Source organism: Falco peregrinus, chromosome 7 (assembly GCF_023634155.1).
Source record: "Falco peregrinus isolate bFalPer1 chromosome 7, bFalPer1.pri, whole genome shotgun sequence".
Taxonomy (NCBI): Eukaryota; Metazoa; Chordata; class Aves; order Falconiformes; family Falconidae; genus Falco; species Falco peregrinus.
Window position 1 is genome coordinate 26,106,039 of NC_073727.1, and position 27,515 is coordinate 26,133,553.

General features: G+C 37.8%; 1 protein-coding gene across 1 annotated transcript in view; it reads right to left on the reverse strand.

Annotated features, from left to right (window-relative positions):
• Positions 1 to 27,515, reverse strand: part of AK9 (adenylate kinase 9) — a 76,647-nt gene that overhangs the window by 16,140 nt on the left and 32,992 nt on the right. Inside the window, exons 17-25 of the mRNA XM_055811190.1 lie at positions 13,118 to 13,324; positions 12,040 to 12,149; positions 10,828 to 11,040; positions 9,998 to 10,264; positions 7,375 to 7,380; positions 5,592 to 5,710; positions 3,672 to 3,891; positions 1,424 to 1,502; positions 426 to 610 (exon numbers count right to left, since the gene is read on the reverse strand). Of these exons, the coding sequence (XP_055667165.1) occupies positions 426 to 610; positions 1,424 to 1,502; positions 3,672 to 3,891; positions 5,592 to 5,710; positions 7,375 to 7,380; positions 9,998 to 10,264; positions 10,828 to 11,040; positions 12,040 to 12,149; positions 13,118 to 13,324 (1,406 nt within the window). The remainder of the gene's footprint in view (positions 1 to 425; positions 611 to 1,423; positions 1,503 to 3,671; positions 3,892 to 5,591; positions 5,711 to 7,374; positions 7,381 to 9,997; positions 10,265 to 10,827; positions 11,041 to 12,039; positions 12,150 to 13,117; positions 13,325 to 27,515) is intronic.

The following is a 27,515-nucleotide window of genomic DNA, read 5'->3' on the forward strand; positions in this document are numbered from 1 at the left end:
ACATAGGTAGTTGTGCTGTTTTCAATAAAATTATTTTACTAAGAACTGTATTTTTAAAAAATCAGAGATGTCTAATAAGAACTCTGCCTTAAAAATTATTTCAAAATACTGTTTATATATTTATGACTCTCTAGTTTGGTTGCCTGCATCAACTGACCTATCAAAAAGGAAGTGAGGACCCCAAGACTGGGTAGGTCTACCCAAAATTTTCCTTTGTTTTTTCCTCACAATATTAGTCTTATGAATTATATATTTTTAAAAGTATTTACCTTCTCACTACAGTATTCATCTTGCTTACGTACTTACATCATGAGTACAGCAGCACAGCTGTTTGAGCACTGTAACTTTTAAATTTGACAAAACTGAAAACTCTTCTTGCATCATGTGATCATATAATTTAACAAAATAAGCAGTGGAGTAGGTACCTGTACTCCTTGTAAACCATCTATTTCTGAATCAAACTTCTCTGTAATTTCATTTTGTATGCGGTCAACAGCATCAATCTCCTGTTCTTCTTCAGGCTCTTCTTCTTCTTCTTCTTCTAAAAACTCTTCTGTAAGTATAGCTTCAACATCTTCATTTTCATTCTCATCTGCCTCCTCAGAATGCTCTTTATTTGCTAAAGCCTATAAAGGTAAATTATTTTGTATTTTCATGTCTATGATACAGATGTTTTGAAGGAACATATGGTCTTCTTGTCTCTTTTTTGATTGGAAAAATCATTAATTCAACAAAACCTCATTACGATAAAGGGTATCCTTTATCGTAAGCAAAAATCTAGTACATTTTAGAATTGTATTTCAGAAGAAGATACAGAGGTATTGTGTAGTGCATACAGTGAAGCAGTGAAGCATTGTACCAGTTCCAAGACTGCTTAAAAACCAAAGCGCTACATGGCAGTTTTGATAAGAGGAGTATTTTTTTCATACATGGTATTGTAGTTTGGCATGACTTTGTTATAAACAAGCATGTTAGCTGAAAGTGTTGTTGACAGAATTTCATGAGCAGTCAAGTAGTACATTAGTGCATTTATAAATATACTGTGTAATTGAGTTTGGGCAGAAATCCTGGTACAGTCCTATTCTGGATTAACCATGGATTCGACAGAGTACTTGAAACACATGCCTAATTGCAATTAGTGGGGCTACTCTTATGCTTACAAATTAGATACATTAAACACATTTGTAAGTATTTTGCTGAATTGAAGAACATATTGAGAATTCTTTAAAAATTGGTTTTATTGTTCATGAATCAATAGTTTCTAAACCAATTTAAATATCATGTCAAATTATTTTTGAAAATAAAGTTTCTGATTGTCTATCACATTTTTACTATTCTACATTGCCCTGAAAACTCTGCAACTAAAAGCTCTAGAAATTTCTAAGATATGACTGCAAACACTTCTCTTTAAAATCTTTCTCACTGGCTTGTTTTCTTACCTTCTGTTTCTTTTGGTTTTGTTCTGCTAAAAGTTCTTCCCTTCTTCTAGCAATCCTCTTATCCTGTTAGTGAAAAAAAGATGTAAGATGACAATGATATTTGCTAATAAAAGCTTTTCCTTGAGAATTGGTAATGTGATTTAGAATTAATGTTGTTCTTTCCACCTTGAAACTCTGTTTCATGTTGCTTCTAATGTTAAAAATACTATCTTGGCAGCTTGATATTTTGCAGACCAGATGTACCTCTGTATAGGTGAACATGTAACTAAATTTTAGTAAAACCAATTTGTCAACTGCTGAGGCTGGGGTGGGGGAGAGGTGTGTGTAAGACTGTGATTCTGATCACACTGAAAATATAATATTGTTATTGGTAAACTACAGAGTTTCTAAGCTTATAGGTGGTTTATGCCATTAGGCAAAGGGGTGACTGAACATACTATTAAATGTGTGCTGTTCCCTATGGCTGTTTAGAACTGCACAATTTTTACCGTGTTACAAGCATTTGAAATGTAGTCCCCCATACATACTTAGCGGATACATGTCGAACACTTGATGGTTAAATCCTAGCTCTGAAGTAATATACTTAAGGCCAGTGGGATTGATGGGAATTCAACCTGTTACTGCTGTTCTTGCACACTGTGATGCTGTTGCCTGGACTGAGATCAGGAAAACTAAGTATGTCAACATGCAGGCAATAGTGTAATTTCAGAAATCCATGTTAACTCCAAGTGAAGTGGTCTGGATACCTGAGCATTCTAAGCAGAGCAGCAAGAAACTCTGCAAAGAGTAATTTGCTCTACTCTTTTGACTAAACTCTGGTGTTCCTGAACGACAAGGCACTGCAGCTGTACTCATTGCTCTCAGTGTCTTGTTGCCAGCTTCTTACAGTGGAGAAGGAAGCTCTAGGGTAGCATTCAACTGGTCTGTCTGCTCTGCCTGGACTCTCTGTATGCCCTCCAGCTTTAGGAACAAAGGAAGGGTTAACAGTACACTCAGCAATGCTGCATTGGCACAGCACCATCCAACTTGCTCACCTACTGGATGCTATGGAAGAGTACTCCATGTGTAACTAAAAACTACACTGCAATATGCAGGAGCAAAAGTATCAAATTACTGTTACACAGGAAATCCTGATTCTGATCTTTCATTACTTCTTAATGCCTTTACCAGTTTGTATCACTGTTTTGTGTATGTGTTTTAAATAAGAACCTGCTCTTTTCCTTTGTCATCAGGAGCCATATTGATGCCTACACTGTTCATTACAAGTTTGGACCCTAGAATCTGTAGCACAGATATTTGCCACTTGAATTATCAGTGATTCCTTACATGGTGAGCTTAGTACAGCAATGTAGGCTGCTCACTAAAATGCACCTTTTCCAACAAGATTTACAACTTGCATCAGGAAAGATTAAATAGAAAAATATTTTAACTCTCATAGATTATGTGCATTCTCAGAGCCAACCTCTGGCACAAGCTGTTCAGAAAACTTATTGGTATTATATGAGCCCTGTCCCAGATTCCGTTGTACTAATGTCCTTTGAGTCAGCTGCTCTGTAGTACCTTATGCTCAGACCTTTTCTGATAGTACATATGAAGTACTTTATCTTGCTTTTATAGAAAGTTAGGAACCCTGAATATATTGCACGTACTGATTGTAAACATCTGCACAGAGGTTTTAGGTTACTTCAAGTAGCTTGAAACTTTTTCAGTAGTAGTCACAGCTTTGTTCAAATGAGAGACTCTGCAGGTGTAACAGCACTGAGAATGTAGCTTAGTGCTATTATATTTCTGTGCAGGGTATCATAGCTGGAAACACAGACACATACACCATATACAGTACCTGTGAAGTCAGCCTATGGAAGATACAGATCAGCTCAACAGCACATGCTCAGGGAATCTGGGATGCAACAACAGTACAGTGTGTGAGCTGGGTATTTGATTTTTTATGGCCGTATTCACTATCTCCATCTAGTTGTTCAGGACTTCCCAGATGTCTGGCATCATCAGCTGCTTTTCTTGGGCTGCACGAATTAGTTGCACAGAGGAATGGAGTCCTAAATTCTTTGTAGTTCCTATAGTAAATCTAGGAATGCTGTGAATGTGTGGAGCTGCGTCTTGTGGCTCCCCTATCTGTTTCTCTGTGAGCTCTTCACTGCTTTGGGAGTTTTAGAATCTGTGTTCATACCTGTGCCGCTGAAATTACAAAAAAAGAAGAAAGGACTGAAAACTTACCCTTATTTTTGCTTTCAGGTCTTTCAGTTTCATTCTATTTTCCATTTTTTTATATTGTCTTTCTTTCCATTTTTTCAGACGTGGAGGAAAAAGACGGTCAAAAACATCACTTTCTTCTACTTGAATATGAACTGCAATATCAGGACAGAGTCCTCGTTCTGACAAATACTGGGCTTCATCTGAAGTACGAGGGAAACCGTCTAGTATAAAACCTGTGGACCTAATTGGAAAATAAGGTATTTATCATTACACAATGTACTTTAAAGTGCAACACAGTGAAAATGCAATTAATTTGAATAACACTTTAAACTCCCTTGTTAAATACGTTGCAAGAGTAAACATAAGAATACTTTCAGGTATTATCTTTTGACAATGTAAAACTGATACTTTACTATATGATTTTAATTGGTATACTAACAAATTTATTTCTTCTGAGGTTTTAATGTCCAGAGAGTAATTACTTAAGAAGAACTTCAAAGAACCAGAATGAATTGTGTTCTCAGTATTGCTTGTGTGACTCTAAAAACAGTACTTCTCAGGCACTGCTCTCAAAAAAATAGAAGGTGCCCCAAACATTATGTTGGTAACATCTGGCGCAGAAAGCTTGTCGCCTGAAAATGTATTTTTCAGAAATGCCTGACAATTTCTTCTGTAGTACAGGATTTTGCCACATAGATATCTTGTAGTATAGACAATTTTGCCACTCAGCATGACCTACACCTCCCTTCCTGCAGATATTAAAACCAGGTCAGATATGTCTGGAAGCTCTACGGCTTGTTGGGGCTCTTACAATCTCAATCAGATGACTAGTTCTGTAAAGCTAAATGTTGTGTTAATAAGAGGTTAATATGTCTCTTTATTACTTTAGACCTTGGTAGGATACATTGTGAAACTGCAGAAAACGAAAGAATCTACAAGGAGTTGGAGTGGATGGAAGAACAGGTGGTCCTGGATGCTGTAGGAAAAAGTTGGGGCAGGATATTGATCATGATGAAGGTTCTTATCTGCTATACAGACCCTGATGAAACTGCATTTATATAATCTAGTATCACACCATGATGTGTAAGGCAGGGCAATTTTTTGTCTTGGTGCGTTCTTTTTCCTAAAACTGATCTCCCTCTTTTTACACCATTAAAAGAATGTTGTCCCCTATCTGTGGGCTGGCAGGACAAAAGTTTATTTGAGGATGTTGTTTATTCTTTTTAAGGCATTTCTCATACTGTTAGGAATAGAACCCTAATGATCAAGCTGCCAGCAGCTATGATCTAGATGGAAATGGATGGAAGAGATAGGACAGGGAAAAAGGGATTTTCCCTGCTGAAATTACATCCTAAAAACCCAGTCTGCTTTCTAGAAGTCGACAATCTTATTTATTTATGCAACAATAATCCACATTATCACAGTGTTATGGATGTACTTTCTGATATGAAAGGAAGTCTATCAGGGCTACCTCACTGGAGTACAGATTGTGAAGAATGAATAAGGTAACCTGATTCTGTGTCATTTTGGAGACCATTGATACTTTGTCTTTGCTTTCCACACAATATTTACAATATATGGAAACCAATAGTTACAGCTGGATTCCAGCTCTTCCTGTTTATTAATTACATGGAAATATAAAAGGTTTATTTACATATCTATCCCATAAGCCCACAAAAACTACCTGGCTATTCAGGAGATTTATTCCAACTCAAGTGGGCTAAGTACTTTTGTCCAGTCCTGTGTAGAGCGCATAAGACATTTTATTACACTCAAAATGTCAATAAAAATGGAGCAACAAAACTGAGAGGTAGGTCATGATTCATAAGAAGTACAAGAGCATTGAAATAATCTCTGAAATAGTTATTTGTAATTATGGACACAATGGAACATCTGCTACCTAAGATTAATTAAAGAAAGAGAGAATCTAATTACAGTTACCGGAATGGCTCCTTCCTCCACCAGTCAAGAACAATGTTATCAAGGACTTCAGGAGGCAATGCCTCATTATCCATTAGATTTGCTTTGATTGCCTCTTCCTCATCAGTTAACTCCACTTCCTTTATATAAAGAAAATCCACAAAAAAATGAAAAAAAACCAACCAAAAATCCAAACCCAAAACATTAGGAAAGAAAGATCTACTTGACACATTTACTGTTTTTTTGGCTAAGTAAGGTACTGTCTTCGTTTGATTTAAACCAGCAGAAACAATCTCGTTTGCCACATTTCACTGTACTACGTTCTACATTTTGGGATATTTTCCATGTGCTTGAAGTTGGGTAATTCCCTAAAGTTGGGGCAATTGCTGCTGTATGAGTTATAATGGAACTTAAACCAAGCACAATCATTAAGTATTTAATTATACGTACAGTTAATTCCGAGAAATAGAAACTGAAATGATCCTAATTAGTTTCACCTAATTGCCTACAAGAAGTTTCCCACTTAATTATACATGTTCTTGTGCTGAAGACTATCTGCACTACATCAGAATGTTTTTCACTTTTTAAAGGCAACTTTTATCTTTTGATGCAATCCAAAGAAAGATGTCAAAGAAAGATATGTAAAGGTTACTGGGTATGGGCACATGATCAGAAATCAGACAGATAGCATTGTTCTACAAAGCAGTAGTAGTATTAATGCCTAGTCAAATGCAGAACATTCAGATACCAAATTTAGCTGATAAGTTCTTGTGAAAAAACTTTTTTCAGAATGTGTAACACTGTGATATTGATATGGCTGAGGATGCACTTCTCATACAATGGCTTCCTGACACAAACTGCTGTAAAAAGAATGAAAAGAGAGTATAGATTGGTGGTTCTGTATTAGTTTACACTAGTCGCAGTATCAAGATATGTGTTTTTACAAGTATACTGGATAAAATACAACATTAGAAGTCAAAAAATACCACTGTTCTTGGCCTGCTGACCATGTTACTTTTTCATGGTAATATTCACAGAAGAAAATACTATTTTCTAGTTAGTTGATGTTTTTTTTTTTTAACTGAAAACTGAATGGCTAAGTTCGTAAGAGAAATGTATCTGGTATCCTTCAAAGAGTTCAATACTCTTTCTGCCATACCTTATAAAGGTCTCATTTGTCAAAATTCATCTATATTTGTCTAAGAAGACTAGATATACACTACCAAAAGAGTGTGTTTTTTAAATGTCATTGGCCATCAAACATGCACCTAAGCTGTATCCAATGTCACCTGGAGAGAAAACTTGATATGCAGCTAGGTATTCCCCTGTCCCTCTCAGCAAATTGATTTAAGTCCTCTGAAACTCTTTCATGAATTCATTACAAAGTTCTGCTGTCCTTTCCCCATGTAGTAGTCATATTAACCCAAATTGCTCAGGAATTTGTTAGCATAACCTGTCAGAAAATAAAGGAATATACCTTTTTTAAAAAAGGATCCAAAGTGATTCAGGAACCCTCAGAATAATGGTAGGGAGCTGATTGCTGCAAGGACGTGTCTAAGTAAGAATTCCTATGCTTGACATCTTTTCTGATAATGTAGCCAAAAGAACTTGAGAATATGCTGGAAGCCACAGGTCTAATGTAGTATGTGTGTGTGTGTGAGTAATATTTTCTCTAGTGCCTGTCACAGTGAAAATACATGTATATAAACATATATATATATGATGCAGTGAATATATATTAAGAGATGCTAGTATGGCATAACAGATACCTAAGAAGGCAAAGTGGTAGCCAGATCTGTAACACAGGCATCTTAAAAGAAATGTGTAAAGTGGGAGAAAACTGTAAAACCCATATGAAAATCTATCACTGACATCATCATTGCAGATGAGCTACTGAAATGGCATTTGTATCTGAGAAAAGAAAAGAAACATGAGAGGTATATTCCAGGTACAGAAAAGACAACACCCCATAAAGCAGTGGTTTGAAGGACAAGGTTTCTCTCCAGATGATCAGTGCTGTGAAGGCTTTGGTTGATGCATCCTAAACCAACCAGGATGATATCTTTTTGCTAAACTTCCCAGATTGCATGGTAAGCTTTGTTTGCCTTCAGTATTTTTGCTTTGAATATTATAGCTGACCCTTACCTTAAGCTTTGATAGGTACAATTCTAGCATTTTGTGCCAAAGTGAAAGAGCAAATGAAATCAAATGAAATTATTTTGGAGAGGTACTGGGTCAGTGAAGAGCAGGGTAGTTGGACAGTCTGGTGGTAGTCATGCTCAGAGAAATGCTTAGGGAGTCCACAGCCTTGGAAATTATCCTCTAGAGTTATGTGCATGGACCAATGAATGGGTTTCTAAACGGAACTGAAATTGCATCAGCTGTGCTTTGCTCATGCCATCAGATAAAGCACTTTACAAGAAGTGCAAAAAAACCCCAACAACTAATGTAGAAGAAGATTGTTTACCAGCATGATGATGAGGAAAAAATACTAACAGAAGTGTCTTAGTGTAAGACATGTATTGATGCCAAAAAAATAAAGATGAGTGAGAGCCAGCCGTAACCATCAATGCCAGGAAAGCTTGCCATGTTTTTGGCTGCGATGACCAAGTTGTAAACTGACTTCCCAAACATCCTCTTAGATTTAACTGATGAAACCTGAAATTTTTGTTCTGACACACGATTTTGATCTGTAATCCCTCTGTGTTGAAGCATTTGATTCCAATATTACCTGCTCTTGTATTATTTAATCAGGAACGCTACCTTCCAGTGATCAGGCACCTCCTCTGCTTTTCAAGACAATAGAGAGTGGCCTTGAATCCACCTTTGGCAGCTTTCTTGGCACCTGTGAATGCACTCCATTGACTTGTACATGTCCAGACTACATAAATGGTCCCAAATTTGATCCTATTCTGCTGTGAGTAGTACCACTGTTCACCCATTCTTTCCTATTAGGCAGAGACCTAGCAGGCCACAGACTAGACTGTACTTGTAAAGACCACGGTAAAAAAGGCACTGAGCATCTCAGCCTCTTCTGCGTCTTTCATCAAAAGGTCATCTACTCCACTCAGTAGCAGACTCATATTTTCAAGGTCTTTCTTTTACTGCTGTTGTTCTATAGAAATTCTTCTTGCAGCCTCTCAGATCTGTCACTAATTTCCTCTTCCACTGAGTGCTTGTCTTCCTGCCATCTTCCTAACACTGTGCCTGGATGTTGTTTCTGTATGCCTCCTCTGTAGGCTGCTTCCTCTCCTGCATGTTTCCTTAGATACGGTGGTAGGAAGTCTTCGAAGGTGTTTGATGACTAGTAACTTGAAGGAACACAGCAGGCATAAGTAGCACAAAAAAAAATGGCTCTTAGAATGTGACGCAGGAACTTGTTTCTTCCTGAAGCTCTGAGAGTTGGATAAACTCTTATTTGTATTGTCTAGGAGGTAGATTTTCAATTTCTTTGTATTATACATTTTTTGAAAGATTAATAGGCTCTGTACCTGTATTGAGACTTCTCCACATAATGAAGGCTTTTATCATATCCATTGTTGCCTAAAGAAGAATTCATTTGCATTGAAACCTTGTCCACTGATGTCTAAAAAAAGAAATCACTCTCTCCTATTAAACATTCATGTAAATGTATATTGTTCAGGGAAATTACACCCTGTAAAAGACGGAGTTTAGAATGTACATGTATAACAATTTTGAACCAGTATTTAATCTGATTAAGAAAAAGAAGTAATCTTCTGAAAATGATCATTCATTAATTATTTCACCAGGATCATGAATATCAAGCTATTTGCAACAGTTTTTAAAATACAAGGTGCAGTTTATGCTGCCCAAGAGTGTTTTTCTGGTTTGAAACTCTGCTGCCCATAAGCAAAGACACTACAATCCAGGTTACAAAACCTACCATATTGAAAAAATATTAGCTTAGTTACTTTGTTAGGAACACTGAAATATTTCTGATTTTTTGACAAGGGGTGATCAGACTGAAGGGCTGGTTGAGGCATTCTATTCTTTTGCCCCAAGAAAGTGAAAAGAGCACTGCTGGGGACATTTCTAAACTCCTGTGCAATTGGATCACGTGCACCTGACTGAACTGGCATATTTTAAATATTTGAAAGAAACTATACCTTCCCATTATTTTTTTCCTCAGTTTGTATTCCTGTGCCCCATTTAGCATCTATGTCCATCTATCTATTTAGAAAAAAAATCTGTTTAGAAAAAAAACTATGTGTAATTCTTGGAAATGTTTTGTAGAATGTTTGTGGCATTTTTAAGAAAACATTGTCAAGCACTATTACTTCCAAATTTCATCAAGTAAGTAATTTAACATAAGTAATTTTTATCAGGCTAGAATTTTATAGGAAATTCCTATTCTGGTCTGAAAATGGTTAATTTGTGTATGGACATAAAGAAGATCAGGTTATTACCTGTTTGCTTTTTTCATTCTCAGTTTTAGTCATGGTCTGAGAGAAGTCTTCCAGTTCCTGTGTCAGAATTGTCATTTTGTTGTCATCTTCTTCAGGTTCTTCATTGAAATGGGGCCCAACTTTCTCTTTAGTTTTGGGTAAGATCAATTCCTGTAGATACTCTTCAAACTGAATATGGAAAATGCCTAATTTGTCTGCTATGTATCGTGCACAAGTAGTTTTACCTGCTCCATGAGTCCCAAGTAAGCACACCCGTAAAGGAGGGGCCTATAGGAAAAAATTGGAACATTTTGTAACAGTTTGGAGTCTACAGTGCCACCCCTACTGTTTTTGATATTATTATAAAAATTGCATCAAAACCAGTCTATTTTGGATTTTGATTTTTCCAGGCTTTTCTACTCTCTAGAAACAGTGAACAAATCCACTATGGCAGTTTAAACCAGGAAGTAAAAGTAAAACTTCATTAAACAATTCTTCTAAATCTTCCCTTCTTTTTTTACTCTTCTTTCACTTACAAAAAAACCCCAACAACTTAAAGATAGTAAAAAAGAACCCAATATGTGTGATTTATTAATCACATCTTATGATTATTGTAAGCCTTTATACACTCTTCCTCTCTTTTCTATTTGCATCATTAACTCAATGTGTTAATTTAAGTGTACCCTAAAAAGTCATGAGGGAAGCAATGTGTTTTGTTTGTTTCAAGGACTTGCCTGATACTTTTATTGTTACCTAGAAAAAATCAGCGATAGTAAACCATTACAAATGGGAATGGAAAATTGTGATTTTAATCTGTTATTATCTGCTTAAACAATTTTGAAGATTCTCACTTGTATTGGTTCATTGTGAGCCACATACTCCTCAGGGTTCTTCAAAAATTTATCTCTGTACTCAGACGTTGAAAAGTAATAAATCTTTTCTTGATATTTAGCTGCATGTTCATAGAGTCCTGGGTAAAGGACAAAGTTCTCTTTCAGACTGACCGGACAAAAGTGTTTTGTGTCTCCCATGTGCCTTTTCTTTTCCTTAGTTTTTTCTTCATCCTGAAAATATGAAATTTTTCAAAAACTATTTGTTCACTTAGACTTAAGTAGTTCACTTGGATTAGGTAAACAGAATTGATCAGATTAAGTAATGTCAAATACATCAACTGGGCATTGAATGAGAATGGTAGTTCTCAAGATAGTTTATAAACTGAATATTAAGTCTGTGAAAATACACATCTTTTAGATTCAGAGTTAGAAAACAAACTGCCCATTCTACTGAAAGGATTACTGAGTAAAGAATAATCATTTAAAATTTGAAATTATAATATCATACTTAGCTGTTGAAGACCAAAATTAGGCTAGAAGTATCTATGGTAAAATCTTTTTCTGCTGTGTTCTTGAAACCCACAATCTGTTGCTTCTAAATGTGCAGAAGTAGACCTCTTCAGAAAAGGCAATGAGAGCTGGTATTATGAAGTCAGATTACTTATTTAGTAAAATCAATTTCTAAAAAATCTCATCAGTACTGCTCCCTTACAGTATAAGGATATCCTGTACTGTTAAATCTGGGGATAAGAATCTTCCAATATAGGATGAGAATAAAGGAAAGGTGAAGCTAGAGCTTTAATTTCATTAAAATGTGTGTTTGAAAATTATCAATAGCTGAAATGAAACAGAGGATTGCACATTAGGACTCCGCATCTTCTGATGTTTATATGATGGCTCACAGAATCATTGTTAATTAAAAGAAATCAAAGTTCACATTTGTTTCTTTAATAAAACCTGTCTTTACCATCTGGCGAAGCTAGGTACATTCATCCTCTCTATTAGCATGGGGTATTTAGGCTTCTCGCTGGACTAAAACGACTATCAGCCAGAACACTGTGTTCCTATACAATGAAAATCTTGAAGCATATGCTGATCTTTATTTTGTAAGAAGGCTGAAATTGGATCATACAAAATCAGGTGCAAAATCTGACTTCTCTGGGTTTATGTTCAAACTGAAAATAAATTAATTAAAATAAAAGCATAAATAGAAAAAGCCAGCATGCTTACTTCTTCATTTTCATTTTTCTCTTCTTCATCTTCCTCTTCAGCAGCCAGATCTTCAGCTTCCTCATCTAAGTCTTCAGCAGATAATTCCCAACCATGGTATTTAAAAGGTTCTGAAGAGGTTAATTTTTTTTTTCCTGATTCAGTATTTTTCATTTGACAATGTCAAAATATAATCCTTTTGTCCATAAAAGTAAGCACGCATGTGAAAGCAAATCATGCCAACTGTATATTGCATTCCTACTACTCATAGCACAAAATATTCTCCCTGGATGCAGGAATAATATATTACTTCCTCCAAAAATGGAAACTTACTGGTTGTTTTTTTGTTGAAGTAAATTGGTATTTTCAACAGGAACTTGTAGTACAAAGTATTATACAAACACATGCAGAGAGTGCCATTACTGTTTGCAACAGTGTGTTAACTATTGTTCATTGGGGAAAATAATCAGTCAAATTTTACTTGATTATAAAGCTAGCACATTTTGGTTAATGAAACACTTGCATTGTAGCAATGGTAGGAAAAATGTAGTGTTAATATTATTTATCCAGTACTCAAAATTATAGATTTAAGCACACAAGTGAAGAAAGGTAATTTGCCAAAAAAATACCAATACTGTAAAAACCCAGTCCTGAAACAGTCTGTGCAGGTGGGTAGTTTAGATTATGACACACCCTGAAAGTATCATTGACTTCAGTGAATGCTGTACATAAGCGAACCTTTGTTACCTGTCCATGTCTCAACCAGTATCCTGACATGGACAGATAGAGCAAGTAACCGGGGAAATGCACTGTCAGAATGTTTAGGGAGCTATTATATATATATTTGTATAGCCATATATATTTTTTTCAAACATATGTATTCCCCACTCTTCCTATTGTCTTAAAGGCTGTTAGTGTGCTTTTCAGCTCAATCACAGAACACAGCATGTCCTGTTCCCACTTGGTGTGAGTAATACAGAACTGAGTATAACCTACCACCCCGCCCCCGCACCCCACACCCCAAATATACTCATCATACAAGCTCTCCAAAATCCCTCTCGGTAGGTTAAGTGTAAATCACATAAACAGTATTACTTACTTTCCATAGCCAGCACAGTTTGATTAAGCAGGCTTTCTGGAGTTTGCTCAGCAATCTCTAAAACAAGAACCTGAACTAGAGATGACTGCTTGATTACTGACTCCACTGTTTGCCAGTCATGCATGAAAAGGTCAATTTTCCTTTTAATAATTTCCATTTCTGGTATATCTTGGAAGTCATCCTCTGCAAAATCAGGTAGCATGACTTCTGAAAATCAAAAAGTACATAGAAAGCAATACTTCTCTAAAATGTTTTGCATTTAAAAATTATCATTATGCTTTGGAATCATTTTTATTTTCATCAGATATGGTGGCATATTTCTTTTAGTGCTCCTTCATTCCCCAACTCCCCCCCCCCCCCCCCCCCCCCCCCGATTATGGTTTATTATATTATTAGTTTATAAAGACACTTAGAAAAGGCCAGGTCCGTTATGCTGATATAGTATACACTGATGCTTCCCCAGGAAAATAAACAAGGTCAAATTACATAACTACATTTGCATACGGTTATTTAAATCAGCACAGCACATAAATAAATATAATGACTCTTTCTGCAAAGAAATATAAGGAATATACATTAACTTAAAAATTATTATTTAATGATGAACAGTTTTTGACAGGCTATCCATATGGTCATGACTCATAGGGAACGTACCAGTATAGGAAAAAAATAAAGAGTTGGAAAACTAGCATACACCGCAAAAAAGCAATGTCATGCTCTGACCAGGTTCAGGTTCAGTTACTGAAGCTGTTGTGGGGTGTTCAGGTTGCATGTTAGGTATCTGCTCTTTTTAAGTGGAGTATGTTCTCTTCATGTGAATAGAAATATAATGCATATTCCTAGATGTTTTTCTTCTTCAGCATTTCAATATACAGATGTTAATTAATTAAAACTTCATTTACCCAAATGAAGGCACACAGATATATAAAGAGCAACATGGTAAAATTGCAGAGAAAATAGAAGATTTTTGGGAGAAAGGAAAAAGAAGGGACTAAACAGAGAAGTCCACATCAGTGTAAATATCAAGGATAGGAGGATGGTATTGAAGACTAAAATCCTAAACTGGTAAAGGCAAAGCAGTGAGCTAAAACACTAAACCATGCAATATAGGAGTACTTACAAGTGATGTCTCTAACCATAACTAACAAATAAGGCGAGGCACACTTACAAAAAGCAGCCTAGGGAGCACTAGCAACCAGGAGCGCTGCAGAGCGCACAAACAGCGCATGGCGCGTCAGGGCATGGTGCAGCAGTTTGCACAGCAGTTGGTATGGAAGGGCACGCAGGAAAACCATAGGCACCCTGCCAGCTCAAGAGGTGAGTTCAATTGGTGGTCATCACCCTCTCAGAAGGAGCTTAGCTATGTTATCATCCGGCAGGAAGCTATGTCCTCTGCACTTGCCAGAATGGCTGAGCTCCCAGGAAATGCTCGCAGAGCAATATGGAGCTCCCACGAAAACATGCAGCCACCCAGGTCTCAGGCTGCAGGACTTGCTAGAGCCTTTCATCGTTAATGGATGGCAGTAGTGAGAAAAGCAGTGTGAGATGTGACCAGGTGGAGTGCCTGGTGGCAGAGCTAGAGATGAAGCAGAAAGGTTAAGGAGACTCAGGGAGTCTGAGAGAGACTGCCCTCCCTGAGACACAAACAGGAACAGCCGCCAGAAAGAACCCAAGGTCAAGGGGATCCCGTATCCTTCCCCCTGCCAGGCTGAAGGTAGTAGCTTAAAGGAAAGGAGTAAACCAAGGCAAATCCATGCTTGGGATGGCAGGTGAACCCATTACCGCTCTTCCCTGTGGGTGGCAATGAAGCTGCAACAAATAGTCCAAGTGTGATCAAAAAAAGACTTCAGGGTTTTGGGATGGTTGCTAAGGGAATCTGCAGCACAGGTTATTTTTTCCTTTCTCCTTCCAGTTGTGAGCAGCAACATGGAAGAAACAGACACACCCAGTCTATTAATACGTGGCTCCATGGCTGGTGTCACCACCACAGGTCTGTGTTTTTCCATAATGGGATGGCCTACATGGCACCAGGCTTACTGGCATCAGATAGGATTCACCTTTCTCAAAGGGGGAAGAGGGTCTTTGCTCATGAGCTAGCAGGGCTCATTGACAGAGCTTTAAACTAGACTTGAAAGTGGAGGGGGATAATATCAGGCTTGCCTGTGACAAGCTGTGGGATGATACACCAAGGTTAGAGGGATGGGGTGCTAGTGAGGGCTCTCAGCCTGTTGTTCTGAGACATGCAGGCTACACTGGAGTACACTTGAAGTCTTATGGAGATGAGCCAGGGGCTCCTGAGGTAATAGCAGCCAAAAGGGGAACACCAGTGAAAAACCTCAGAGGAATGAAGGGCTGCGCCTCTAAGAAGGTGACACGGCCAACAGCCCAGCTGAAGTGCCTCTGAACCAATGCAAGCAGTAGGAGCAACAAACAGGAGGAGCTGGAAGCCACTATACTGCTAGAAAGCTATGACCTGGCTGCCATTACTGAAACTTGGTGGGATGAATCCCATGACTGGAGTGCAGCTATCAATGGCTACAAGCTGTTCAGATGGGACAGGTGAGGAAGGAGGGGTGGAGGGGTTGCCCTTCACATCAAGAAATGGATAGAGTGTGAAGAGCTGTCTCTGAAGAATAGCCACAAGCAGGCTGAAAGCTTATAGGTAAGAATTAGAGATGGAGGCAACAAAGGGAACCTTGTGGCTGGTGTCTACTAAGACAGCCTGATCAAGGAGAGCCTACTGATGAAGCCTTCTTACTTCAGCCCAAGGCATTGCACTCACAAGCTCTTGTCCTTCTGGGGGACTTCAACCACCCCGACATCTGCTGGAAAAGTAGCATGATGAGCTGTAGGCAATCCAGGACTCTCCTGGAATGCATTGAGGACAACTTCCTAAGCCAGGTAATAGCCCTACCAGAGGGGATGTAATACTGGACCTGATGGGATCAAGTGCACCCTCAGCAAGTTTGCTGACAATACCAGACTGTGGTTTGGTCAGCATGCTGGAGGCACAGGATGCCATCTAGAGGGACCTGGACAAGATCATGAAGTGGGCCTGTGTGAACCTCAAGAGGTTCAACAAGGCCAAGTGCAAGGTCTTACACCTGGGTTAAGGCAACCCCTGGTATCAATATAGGCTGGGGGATGAAGGGATTGAGAGCAGCTCTGCAGAGGACTTTGGGGTACTGGGGGATGAAAGGCTGGACGTGAGCCGGTAAATGTGTGCTGGCAGCCCAGAAGGCCAACTGAATCTTGGGCTGCATCAAAAGAAGCGTGGCCAGCAAGTTGAGGGGGTGATTCTCCCCCTCTGCTCTCATGAGACCACACCTGGAATACTGCGTTCAGCTCTGAGACCACACCTGGAATATTGCGTTCAGCTCTGGAGCCCTCAGCACAGGCAAGACATGGACCTGTTGTAGCGAGTCCAGAGGAGGAACACAAAAATGGTCAGAGGGCTGGAACAGCTCTCCTGTGAGAACAGGCTGAGACAGCTGGAGTTGTTCAGCCTGGAGAAGGCTCCAGGAAGACCTTATTGCAGGCTTTCAGGACAAGGGGTATTGGTTTTAAACTAAAAGAGGGTAGATTTAGACTAGATATAAGGAAGAAATCTTTTACAATGAGGGTGATGAAACACTGGAACAGGTGGCCCAGAGAGGTGGTAGATGCCCCATCCCTGGAAACATTCAGGGCCAGGCTGGACGGGGCTCTGAGCAACCTGATCTGGTTGAAGATGCCCCTGCTCATTGCAGATGACCTTTAAAGGTCCCTTCCAACCAAAATCATTCTATGATTCTATGATTCTATGAGAGGTACACAGAGATTATGATCCACCTTTTAAAAGTGATCTGTAATAGGTATGTCTTCATTCCTGGATACCTAATGTTTAATCTTTGCAGAGATGCTGAACATACTTTTGCCAGTTATATGAAACAGAAACTGTGGGTGTTAACCAGCTTGAAATTTAGATCTATTTGTTCAGAGAACTGGAATACTTCCATTTCGTAACAAAGTCTGCAACAGAATTGAAAAAGGGAATTAATTTCTTCTGACTTTCAAGCCTCATTTGTGTGATTTAACCACTAAACCAGGCCTCTTAAGGGTTATGAATGCTTCTTTCCAGTTGTGCATTGTTATGAATGTACAGAAATTAATGAACAGATTATCTGTTGCATATTCAGAGACAATTTGGTCATACATGTGTAATGAAAAAGTTTATAGCAGATAATGGCATTAATTATGCACTATATATGCATTAAGAATACAATGAATATCGTAAAAGAATTTGTGCCAATTTAAAATCAGTTATTTTTCCCGATTAATAATAACTGTAAAAACTCCAAACAAAATAATACTTGAAACATCTATTCATACTTCTTCAATCTTAAGAACTGTTTTCAAATGCTAAGAATTCCAATTTAGAATAAGTTTCCTATTGAGACATTTTGGCTCTTCCCAGTGCATTCTCGTGGAAGAAATGGATATTGCCTCTATTTATCCTACTGAGTAGAGGGAGAACATGCAGGTGTTGAAGGCTGAAGGTCCTCCCAAAAAACAGAGGAGTCATATTTGAAACTCACTGTGTTATTCGCAGGATTCTCAGGAACAGCTTCTCTTACAATATTGGCAAAGCCCTTGCAAGTAGCAGCAGCCTAGGTTTACCATTCTTGAAATATGACTTTGTCTGCTGTTGCCTCTGCACTTTCTTAGGTATACACTTACAGGGATCTTAAGAATATGCTTACTTTTGCAGACAAAGGTGTGTTATACCTATGACCTATAGAACCCAAATTGCTATGAAGCAATACAAATGTATGTACGTGTGGAGTAATTCTAAGAAGTATCAACAATGAGATGCAAAAGTGTAACCCATTTCTCTGGAGGCTCCAAGTCATCCATAGCTACACTAAAGACTGTGGATGTAAATCCCATCTGCCAGTCAATACACTCCAGGACAAGGAGTATATAAATGATGATAATAATAGTAGCATAATATTAATGAATAAATAATTATTTTTTTTAATTATACCATGGCTTCCCTCTGTGGATACTTGAACTATGAAACTCTCACAAAAAAATTTAACTTTAATGAAGCCATGTCTGCATACAATAGCTTGTTTAATGAGTAAGGGAAAATAATTTAATCTCTTCAGATACATTGTGAAGAAATTTTTTATGTCAGTTGTTTAAGATCAGAGAAGTCCAAACCTGACTCCTAACATTGTCTCATGAAAAGTAAACAAAAGTTAGAGATTCAGAGAATGCATTAATATAAGTAAGAAATTAACAGGTACTACTCTTGGTAAACATGACAAATCCATACTAAATGTGTTGTCATACTTGGTGAGCAAAATAACAAAGGGATAGTTTCTTCTACTGCCATCCATTTAGCAGAAAAAGCCAGTGGGAGTTAAAAACTTGATATTGACAGCAGATACTGATTTAAAATTTGACATTGACTCATCAACAGAAAAGGAGAAAGATACTCATTTTTTCCTAGGGCTGCAGTTAGTAACCATTTAGACATTGCTAGGCCTTGAAAGTCCTGAGACAAAGTTCTGTTTCAGCTTGAAGAAGATAGAGTGGCGCCTAGATGACACCATCACCACCTTGTCCTTACTAAATCATGAACAGTCTCCAGCAGCAGCAATATGGTGTTGCTGCTATTCCCATTCCCTGAACTCATATAACTTTCAACCCTCATTGTTTTCTTTTTCTTATTATTTTTGTGTTCTGTTTAATAAGTCTGATATCAGTGCTTTCAGCTAACAGATGAAAAAGCAGTTGAGAGCAATGACTTCAATGGTCTGATAATACTGTAGGTTTGCTGGGACTTACAGTGTATGCTGTGATTGTCTCCTGCCAGAAATGAAGCTGCATGAAAGAGCTTGAATGGCGGATAGAGTGATTTTCTACTTTCCTATAATTTTCCCTTCCTCTTGTTATTTCTGTCTTGTTATTAGTTTGAAAGAGCAGGAACAGATTTTGACACAAGCAACAACAGGGCCAGTCTATTCCAATGGACTTTTACTGATTTTTACAAAAAAGGACCATTACTACTATTTTTCCTTATATAACTTCCTACACATAGAAAGGAGCAGTATTACTAAAAATGAAAGCCTTATGTAATGCCTTGTATGTTAAAAGCTTTGACCATTTTTTTCAAAATACAAACCCTCAAAACATTAAAAAAACAGTGTTTCATGGTTACTCCCTGGCATTAAGCAGACCAGTGTTTGCTATGTGAAATTGCAGCACTGTAACATTCATTTTGAGTTTGTTACAACCTGAAAAATGCAAACAATTTTCCAGCTCATGAAGAGTTAGATTGCCCTGTTATAATTTTCTTCTTTAAGAAAACTCATATTTCCTCCTGGAACTGAATGACTCTCAATCTTCTCTTGTGGATTGTTGAAGAAATCCATGAATGCCACACTTAATTTTCCAAAATGGAGCCAAATCAAAAAATGCTGTTACTAAATACAATGTAGCTGGATTTCAGTGATTAGGTACCAGTAAGATTCAGCAGGAATAGGACTAAACATAATGGTCACAGTAGAGATGCTGCCTAACTTTTGTCTAACATACTACCAACAAAAGCATCGCCTGGAAGTGTCAGTAGCAGCTGGGATATATGAGTGCCTGAAGGACAAGGAACACATCTATTTTTCTGACTTGGATGGCTAAGCTGCCTGTGAAGCTATTATATCAAAGGTCAGTGCCACTACTGTCTCCTAGAAGAAAGCAAGCCAGTGCCCTGCCTCCAGCGAGTTAATTGCCAAAGAGCTAGAGTTAGGAACTCCTGTTCTTTTGTCATCAGCCAAATTTAAAAAGACACAGGGTTTCAAACACATGCCTCCTTTTGACGTTCCTTCATGGTGCACTGTGGTTGGCCCCTTGCTAGTTTGCTACTTCTTGTGCCTGTTTCTACAACCCTTAATTCCATATATGAAGCCAGGCACTTACAAGTTAGTATGGCAGTTTTGGGTGCTGCAATGTCTACACCTCCTTATGGACCAGGCCTTAATGGGCAGTCCTCTAGAAATACAGTAGATTTCTAGATACTCAGGTGCTTTTAAGAATTTTATTCTTCTGCTTATGAAGCTGAAACTTAGTCTCTCAATACCCGAATTTACATTTACTATAGATAAACTCAGATTTGAAGTAAATCAGGGCCTCTATGGCAGCTCATATGCTGGGTGACGGACCCGAGGGCACCCCCAGGCCTGGCTGTCCCTGCCCAGGCCCCTGGGGCTCCCCCGACCTGCCCACAGCCCAGGACCCCATGGCAGCCCCTGGGGCCACCAGCCCCTGCCCCAGCAACGCCGCACCAGGGCTGGTCTCCAGCTCCCATGGCAGAGCCATGGGCTCTGCCAAGTTGGGCCAACATTCCAGCGTGGCCTCAGCTCGTCCCTGTCCCCAGGGAGGTGCCCAATGCCGAGGGCTGGGGCTGCCCTGCTCCTGGCTGGGGTGGTGGGACTGGCTGTGGCTGCTTGGCCCTGCCCTGATGGCCATGTTACCACACCGTGCTGCCAGCTCCTGGTTTCTTTGGGAGTAGTTGGCCTTTACAGTGTCCTGACATGCTGTCCCCCAAGATGAACTGCAAAACTTTATTTTAATTGAACCACTTTTAAACAATAGGTTAACAAATAAGCATTTTAGCAAGTGTTTTTGTGATCTTTTATAATAAAGAATACTTAATGAATTTCCTCTCTTTTTTTTACAGCTTTGACTATTAGACTGACACAGCAGTGGCTAACCTTCCTTCTATTTGGATGATTATTAGTCTAAACATAAACAAAAGTACAAAAGGGTGTATCATTGACCTGGAACACATTGCAGATTTCAGATAGTCTGATTAGAAATTAATTTTTTTTTACAATGTTTCTAAACATTTGCATTTCACTAAACTACACATTCATTCTATATATATAATTACATTAGTTATCCCCTGCAATGACAAATCTGTCTCTTGCTGTGATTCTAAATAGGAACATGAAAATACCTTCCTTTTTATGTACATCAAAAGATGTTGTGTAAATGGTACAATTAATTATGTTGCATTGTGCAGTGATGTATTCTAAAAGGGACAGAGATGTATCCAGGTAAAACTGCTTAAATTTGAGCAGCTTTAATGCATTATGTAATGATTATGAACAGAGATTTTAAGAAAATAAGCAAAGGATACATTAATAACTAGCTTACGCTAACTGCTTTTTGCACGTGTTATCCCTGGCACATTCACACTGTAGAAATCACATGTACTGCCTTGTGAACCACAGCCCTATTCAAAGCAATATCAGCTGGAAGATGGTAATGCATGCTGTCTGGATCCAGCCTTCAATAGATCATCGTTTCTAGTCCTGCCCTTTAAAAACCTCTCAGTTCCGAGTAGGTCATGAAACTTTTGAAATATACAGGCAGAATGTATATTTAATGGCTTTAAATGAATATTGGACATCATCTGAAACAAAATATTGAACATGGTAACAAATCCACTCAATAGAGCGCTTCCCATATGAACCTTAATCTCAGAAACACAATTCTTGCTACACCTCTCCTGATAGGCCATATTGGTGGATGTGTTCCAGCTTTGATTCTGTACTCTAGGCACACAATTCCATCAGATTACCTCTATCTGAGAGTTTTCTTGTTTAAGGAAACTTATCCAGCAGCAATTATTGCATACTTATGGAGCTTTTAAATAGATTACACAGGCCTAAGCAAACTGGAGAAACTCTCTCCTGGAAAGAGGGGAGAAGTAACAAAAGAAAAAAGGATTACACTCCTTGGAAGAAGGGACAACCCAAAAGTTGGACAACCCAAACATTATTTGGTTTTGGTTCAGGTATTTGAACCTTATTATGACAAAATTGTTGCCTCCCTGGCATCTGGTTTGTTTCAAACTGAGTCTCAGGGACCAAAAATATTGAAAGTATTTTCAAGTAACGCAGCTGTACCTTTACCATTAGATATAAGTTATATTAATTCTGTTTGCAGAGGTGATTTATGGTGAGAAGATATTTTTTAAGAAATAGAGAACATAGTCAAGAGAAGTACTTTAAAAGACAGTAACAGTTTAAAAATAAGCGGATCTAAAAATGCAAACAAGGTTTCTTCAGAGGAGGTGGCGGTCTTTCTAACAGTGCTGTTCTTGATTTCCTTATCAGAGGTGATAGGGAACAAACCTCCCCATCCCTACATCTGGAGCTTTCACAGGGAATGCCTATATGACAATCTCTCATATTCTTTTGCTCTGAGTCTTCTTTGCCTTAACTGAGCATAGTTACCATAGAGACAAACAATCCTCAAAGGCTTTCTGCCCCCATGTTCTCCAAGTGAGTTCCTGGGGAAAGAAAGGGTTTAATATCTTTTTTTCCAGTGTTCTGCTAGCATGAGATATGACTTGTTCTGCCCTCAGTCCATATTCAGCAACAAAAAAGATTAAAAAATCCTTTTTTCCTCCCCTCTCACATCCTGCCAAAACTAAGACAGAGACACCAGCAACCAGCATTTTTTAACTATCAAAAAGTTTAACCATCAAAATAAACAGAAAGGCAAAATGTAGCATCAGTGACACTTCAATTTCTTGGAACCGATAGGTATTTCATTATGAATATATTTTCATCTGTCTTTTTGAAACAGACCATTTAGTCTGTTTATACAGAATTGTCATTACTTACTTCTAAATATATGCTGCCAAATAATTTCCAGCATATTACAGTGAAATGTACTTAGTAGACAAACTTATATTATGTGTACTGTTTTATGGTGTTGGGGAAAAAAAAGCAGTTCGGTTTACAGATCAGGTTGTTTCTTTCTAATGCATATGAATGTGCATATTTAACAACTTTCTATTTACAGTAAAATATTTTACATTGGATTTATTTTTCCTTTGGACATTAACATATTCTAAGAATTCTAGTAGATAAAAGCTAAAATGTGTATTTTGAAAACTAAAGGAGACCATCTCCATTAAAGGTGAGCTGCCTTCAAAGTGTTTTTTGAGAGAAGACTGCTACAGGATTTCGTGTATCTTTTCATTAGCTTATGGCTCTATGCAGTTCCATCGGCTGCAGAATTTTACTTGCACCAAAGGGAAGAAAACATGATTCCATGTGAAACCTAGTAAGATGTTAGCAGGACAACATATGACTAGGGAAAATACAGGACATATTTTGATCATTTACATCCAAAGTTAAAATTCATCCATTCCCATTTTTCCCAAGATCCCTTGCCACAGGGAATGGACTAGTAATTTCTCAGTAATGTGGATATAATATTAATTTTAAAATGGTCTGTAGAAATGAGGCTTGTCAAAATCACATGTAGGTGTTTGTGAATACTGCAATTTTATTATTTCCCAGCGTACCCCTGACCCCTCCCCCCCCCCCAATATTTTCCTGGTATTTTCTCGTCTGTACCTTTTTTTTTGGGTGGGGGGGCGTGGGGGTGGGTCAAATTACATGAAAGCAACTCTCTAAAGTTCTTTCTCCTCCGATTTCCCTCACTTCACCCTGTAGAGAGTGCTCATGGATTTCTGAATACAAGAGGTTTTATTGATTACAAATAAAGTAATGCTCACTTTATTTGTTATTTCAATAGCTTTCTGTACACATTTATTAATTTGGTATTTAGGCAGTAGCGGCAATAGTGGGCTTTAGTTGTTTTTTTGAAGTACAAATACCTGGTGCATTATTTTTAACAGGAAGTATCAATGTGCCTTTAATTGCATTTATAAGTGTTTAAATAATTTGAACCTCACTATTCCATTATAAACATCTTCAAAAGGAAAAAGCTAAGGTAAAAAATTATATTTACAGCCAATTTTCAAATATAGTAAAAGCTTTCAAAAAAGGAAGCATACAATTCTTGACACTAGCAAAGAGAGATTATATGTGCTATAAGGCCAACCTGTAGGTTTAGATTCTTCTTTAGAAGCTGGAGAGTTACTGGACTGCTTCTGGTGCATTTGTTCAGTTTCAGGTGGAAGCTGCTCGTCACTGTCCTCAAATTCTGTTGGCACAAAGGAAATAATTTGTGACTTTTACAAACCCATTGAGGGATGATGGAGACACTATAGGAATAAAGATATGTTTTAATCACACTGAAAAACATATTTGTTCACCTGCCAAAAAGGAGTTGGTTATTCTAATGCTCAGGTATTGCACACTGACAAAAACATTTTAAGATCAGCTACGTGATCCGTGGGGAAAGGCAGACCATCTACCAGATGCCACATGACTGTGAATAAAGTACTTTATTTACCAAGACCTTGCAAAAGACTGCACTTGCTGTGCTACAGAACAGCTCCTATTGGGTGGAAGTGCTTCTGACTAGAAGAAAGGCTTCTGCACTTGAAGGCTGGTGCATTTTTCCAACTGTATCAGTTGGTCAATAAAGAATATTACTTTTCCTACAAGCCTTGTTTTGCTTATGTCCTTAGGTCACTGTTAGAGTAATAAAACCACTAGTACCTCTCAAGTTATGATTAGCCAAACCTCAAATCATATTAAATAAGAATGTATTTTAAAATCTGAAATTAAGGCATTTGTTTTCATGCACATCTCTTTTTTGGCAAAGAAATCACAAACATCATGAAAAACAGGTTGGAAACATTGAATTTCTGATTTATGCAGAATTGGGAAATTTCGTTTCATAAACAAACATCTTCTTACATGGTTAGCAGGCAAAAAACCCATGACCTTTAGCATGTGTCAAATTGAGAAAATTCTTCACTTATTCTAGTTCCTTATTTCCTTTTGATATATACAGGAATGCAGTCAAGCAAAATGAGTTTTGATGCTCTGTAATAAATAAATCAAGACTCCATAATATATACAAAGTGGAAAAATGACATGGAAATCTGTGCAAAATGGAAGACACTTTGCTAAGGCTGTCAGCATGCAAATTCTCACATGCATACATAACTTAAGCACAGAGAGTCCTAGAGACTTCAATGGAAACAGCTGTGGCACAGAAGCTAAGCATGTCTAAATTTTCACAGGATGTCTAAACAGTTAAGGGGTTTCATTTAGAAGACTGATGCTGGATAGTGTCAAGGAAGAGAGATGGACAGCCATTAAACAAAGTAAATTAAGAAGATGACCTTTTTCTTATAGATGTTCAGAAAGTGACGCAAGCTTTCAGAGAGGATGATAGCTTTAATCATAGGTTTTTATTCTTATTTTCTGCAAAGGAATGCATAGCTGTACTAAACCAATATCCCATAGCCTTTATTTATCTGAATGAGACACTAAAAGAAATCAAGAACTGAGGGTATTTGGGATCTAATTGAGAAAGTTATTCATAATGTTTCTGTTTCACATTTTGAAATTTCTATCCCTAAAATGCTGTGATTACATATATAGGAATGTATTTATCATATCTGGCTTATGAAGGAGGGCAGATAATGGCTTTGAAGATCATGTAACTTTGCTCAAAGACTGAAAAAACTGTGAAGTTAATATCACTACAGCTTGTTTTGAAGTTCGTGGTACAAGTAACTTGCTGTGCCTTGTCTGCAGATTAATAAACTGTCCTTGTTCAAACTCTCTCACTGAAAAGCCTCCAGTTAGAGGTAGGAAAAAACCCCAAACCACCAGGATGCAAGCCAGCTAAGAAAAACAAAGGAAATATATTTAGAGGCTGTAGGACTGAGCACACATCAACTGTGTGGTAAACATTATAATTACAATTGATTCCTTCAAAGACTAAAGAGAAAATGTCCTCACATGTACAGGTTTAATTATTATTATTTTTTGTTGTTTGAAATAAGTTACTGAATTTTACACTATGATAAAAATAAAAAAAGCAAGAACATAAAATAAAGAGATGGGTATTGATTCAACCCCCCACCATTTGTAATATGAGAAAGGGAAGGTTGGAGTCAATATTAAGGAGTTTATAACAAATATTAACAGCTGTGAAGGACAAGCATGGGAGGTGATGGCTGGAATTATCAGCTCCAGCTATCTATTTATTTCTTGCAAGAGCTTCTGCCCAAATAGTAAGAGTATCAAAAGAGACAGTGAAGATGGGGTTGTATTAACACACCACCCTGAGCTACTGAGACGTGGGCGTATGTGTGCTTGCTAAGTTTGCCATAGGAAGGGGGTAATCTCTGGCAGAAAAGCAGGGCTGACAACTAAGGTACAGAAAATAAAGTCTTAAACCATGACAACTGTTTGCTTCAGTAGATAAAATCAGTTGTATGGGATATTTTATTGCTGAAACATGGCAGGAAAGAAATATGCCATTTTACTTCAGGAAGATTGGAATGAACCCACAGACCTACCTGAAGCTGTATAACTCTTCTACAATGCTTGAAATATATTCTCATGAAGTCATATAGCTGTCACCTAGTATAAATAAATCCATACTCATGCAAAGCTGTTGCAAAAATGCTTAAATACTGTAAGAAATCCCTGAAAATAATTTAAGCTCAGATTAATTGTGTCAAGGGACATGAAAAAAGATGTAGGGCTAAAATTTTCAGCTAGACACACCAAGCAGGAGTTAGCACATGCATTTTTTTGTGTGCCTTCAAGAGAATTTTCAGCATTGAGCTTAGCTTCTTACCTCAAATTCATTTGTGAAACTTACACAAGGTTTCCTTCTCCGCTTATTTTCACTTTCATTAAGACACATATAAGTACCTTGCTCATTACTGGATACACTTTTTCCCTTTTAAACACAAATAATACTATAAATTTGAATATGTTCAGTCCTGAAGCAATCCCACTTACTTCAGTGTCCCACTGAGGTTACAAAAAATGCTATTATTGAAATGCACATTCATTTACATAGGCTAAACTAGACTATTTCAGTTGTAAGGGACCTACAATGATCATCCAGTCCAACTACCTGACCACTTTAGGGCTGACCAAGTTAAAGCATGTTATTAAGGGCATTGCCCAAATGCCGCTTAAACAGTGACAGGGTTGGGGCATCAACCACCCCTCTAAGAAGCCTTTGCAGTATCTGACCACCCTCTTGGTAAAGAAATGCTTCCTAATGTCCAGTCTAAACCTCCCCTGGTGCAGCTTTGAACCATTCCCATATGATATGATATCTGAGACATCAGAAGAGCATGACTGGGACTCTGGAGTGTTTCTCTGAGTTTTCATTTTTATACCATATACTGCTATATAAAAACAACCAAAACTGCAAACATATCATCCATTTATCTATTTGTAAAAACATGTCACATGGGAGAAAAGCTGCAGTCAATGTGCTGATGGCAGTACATGTGAAAAAACAGATGTCAGGCTAAAAGCAGCATGACTGAAGTGTTTTGGTGAGTCAGTATTTGATTACTGAAATCAATAGGATTTCAATGTGTAGGAAAACATGATTTTCTCTGAACAAGGACTTGTCACGTGTTAAGAGGACAAGTGTG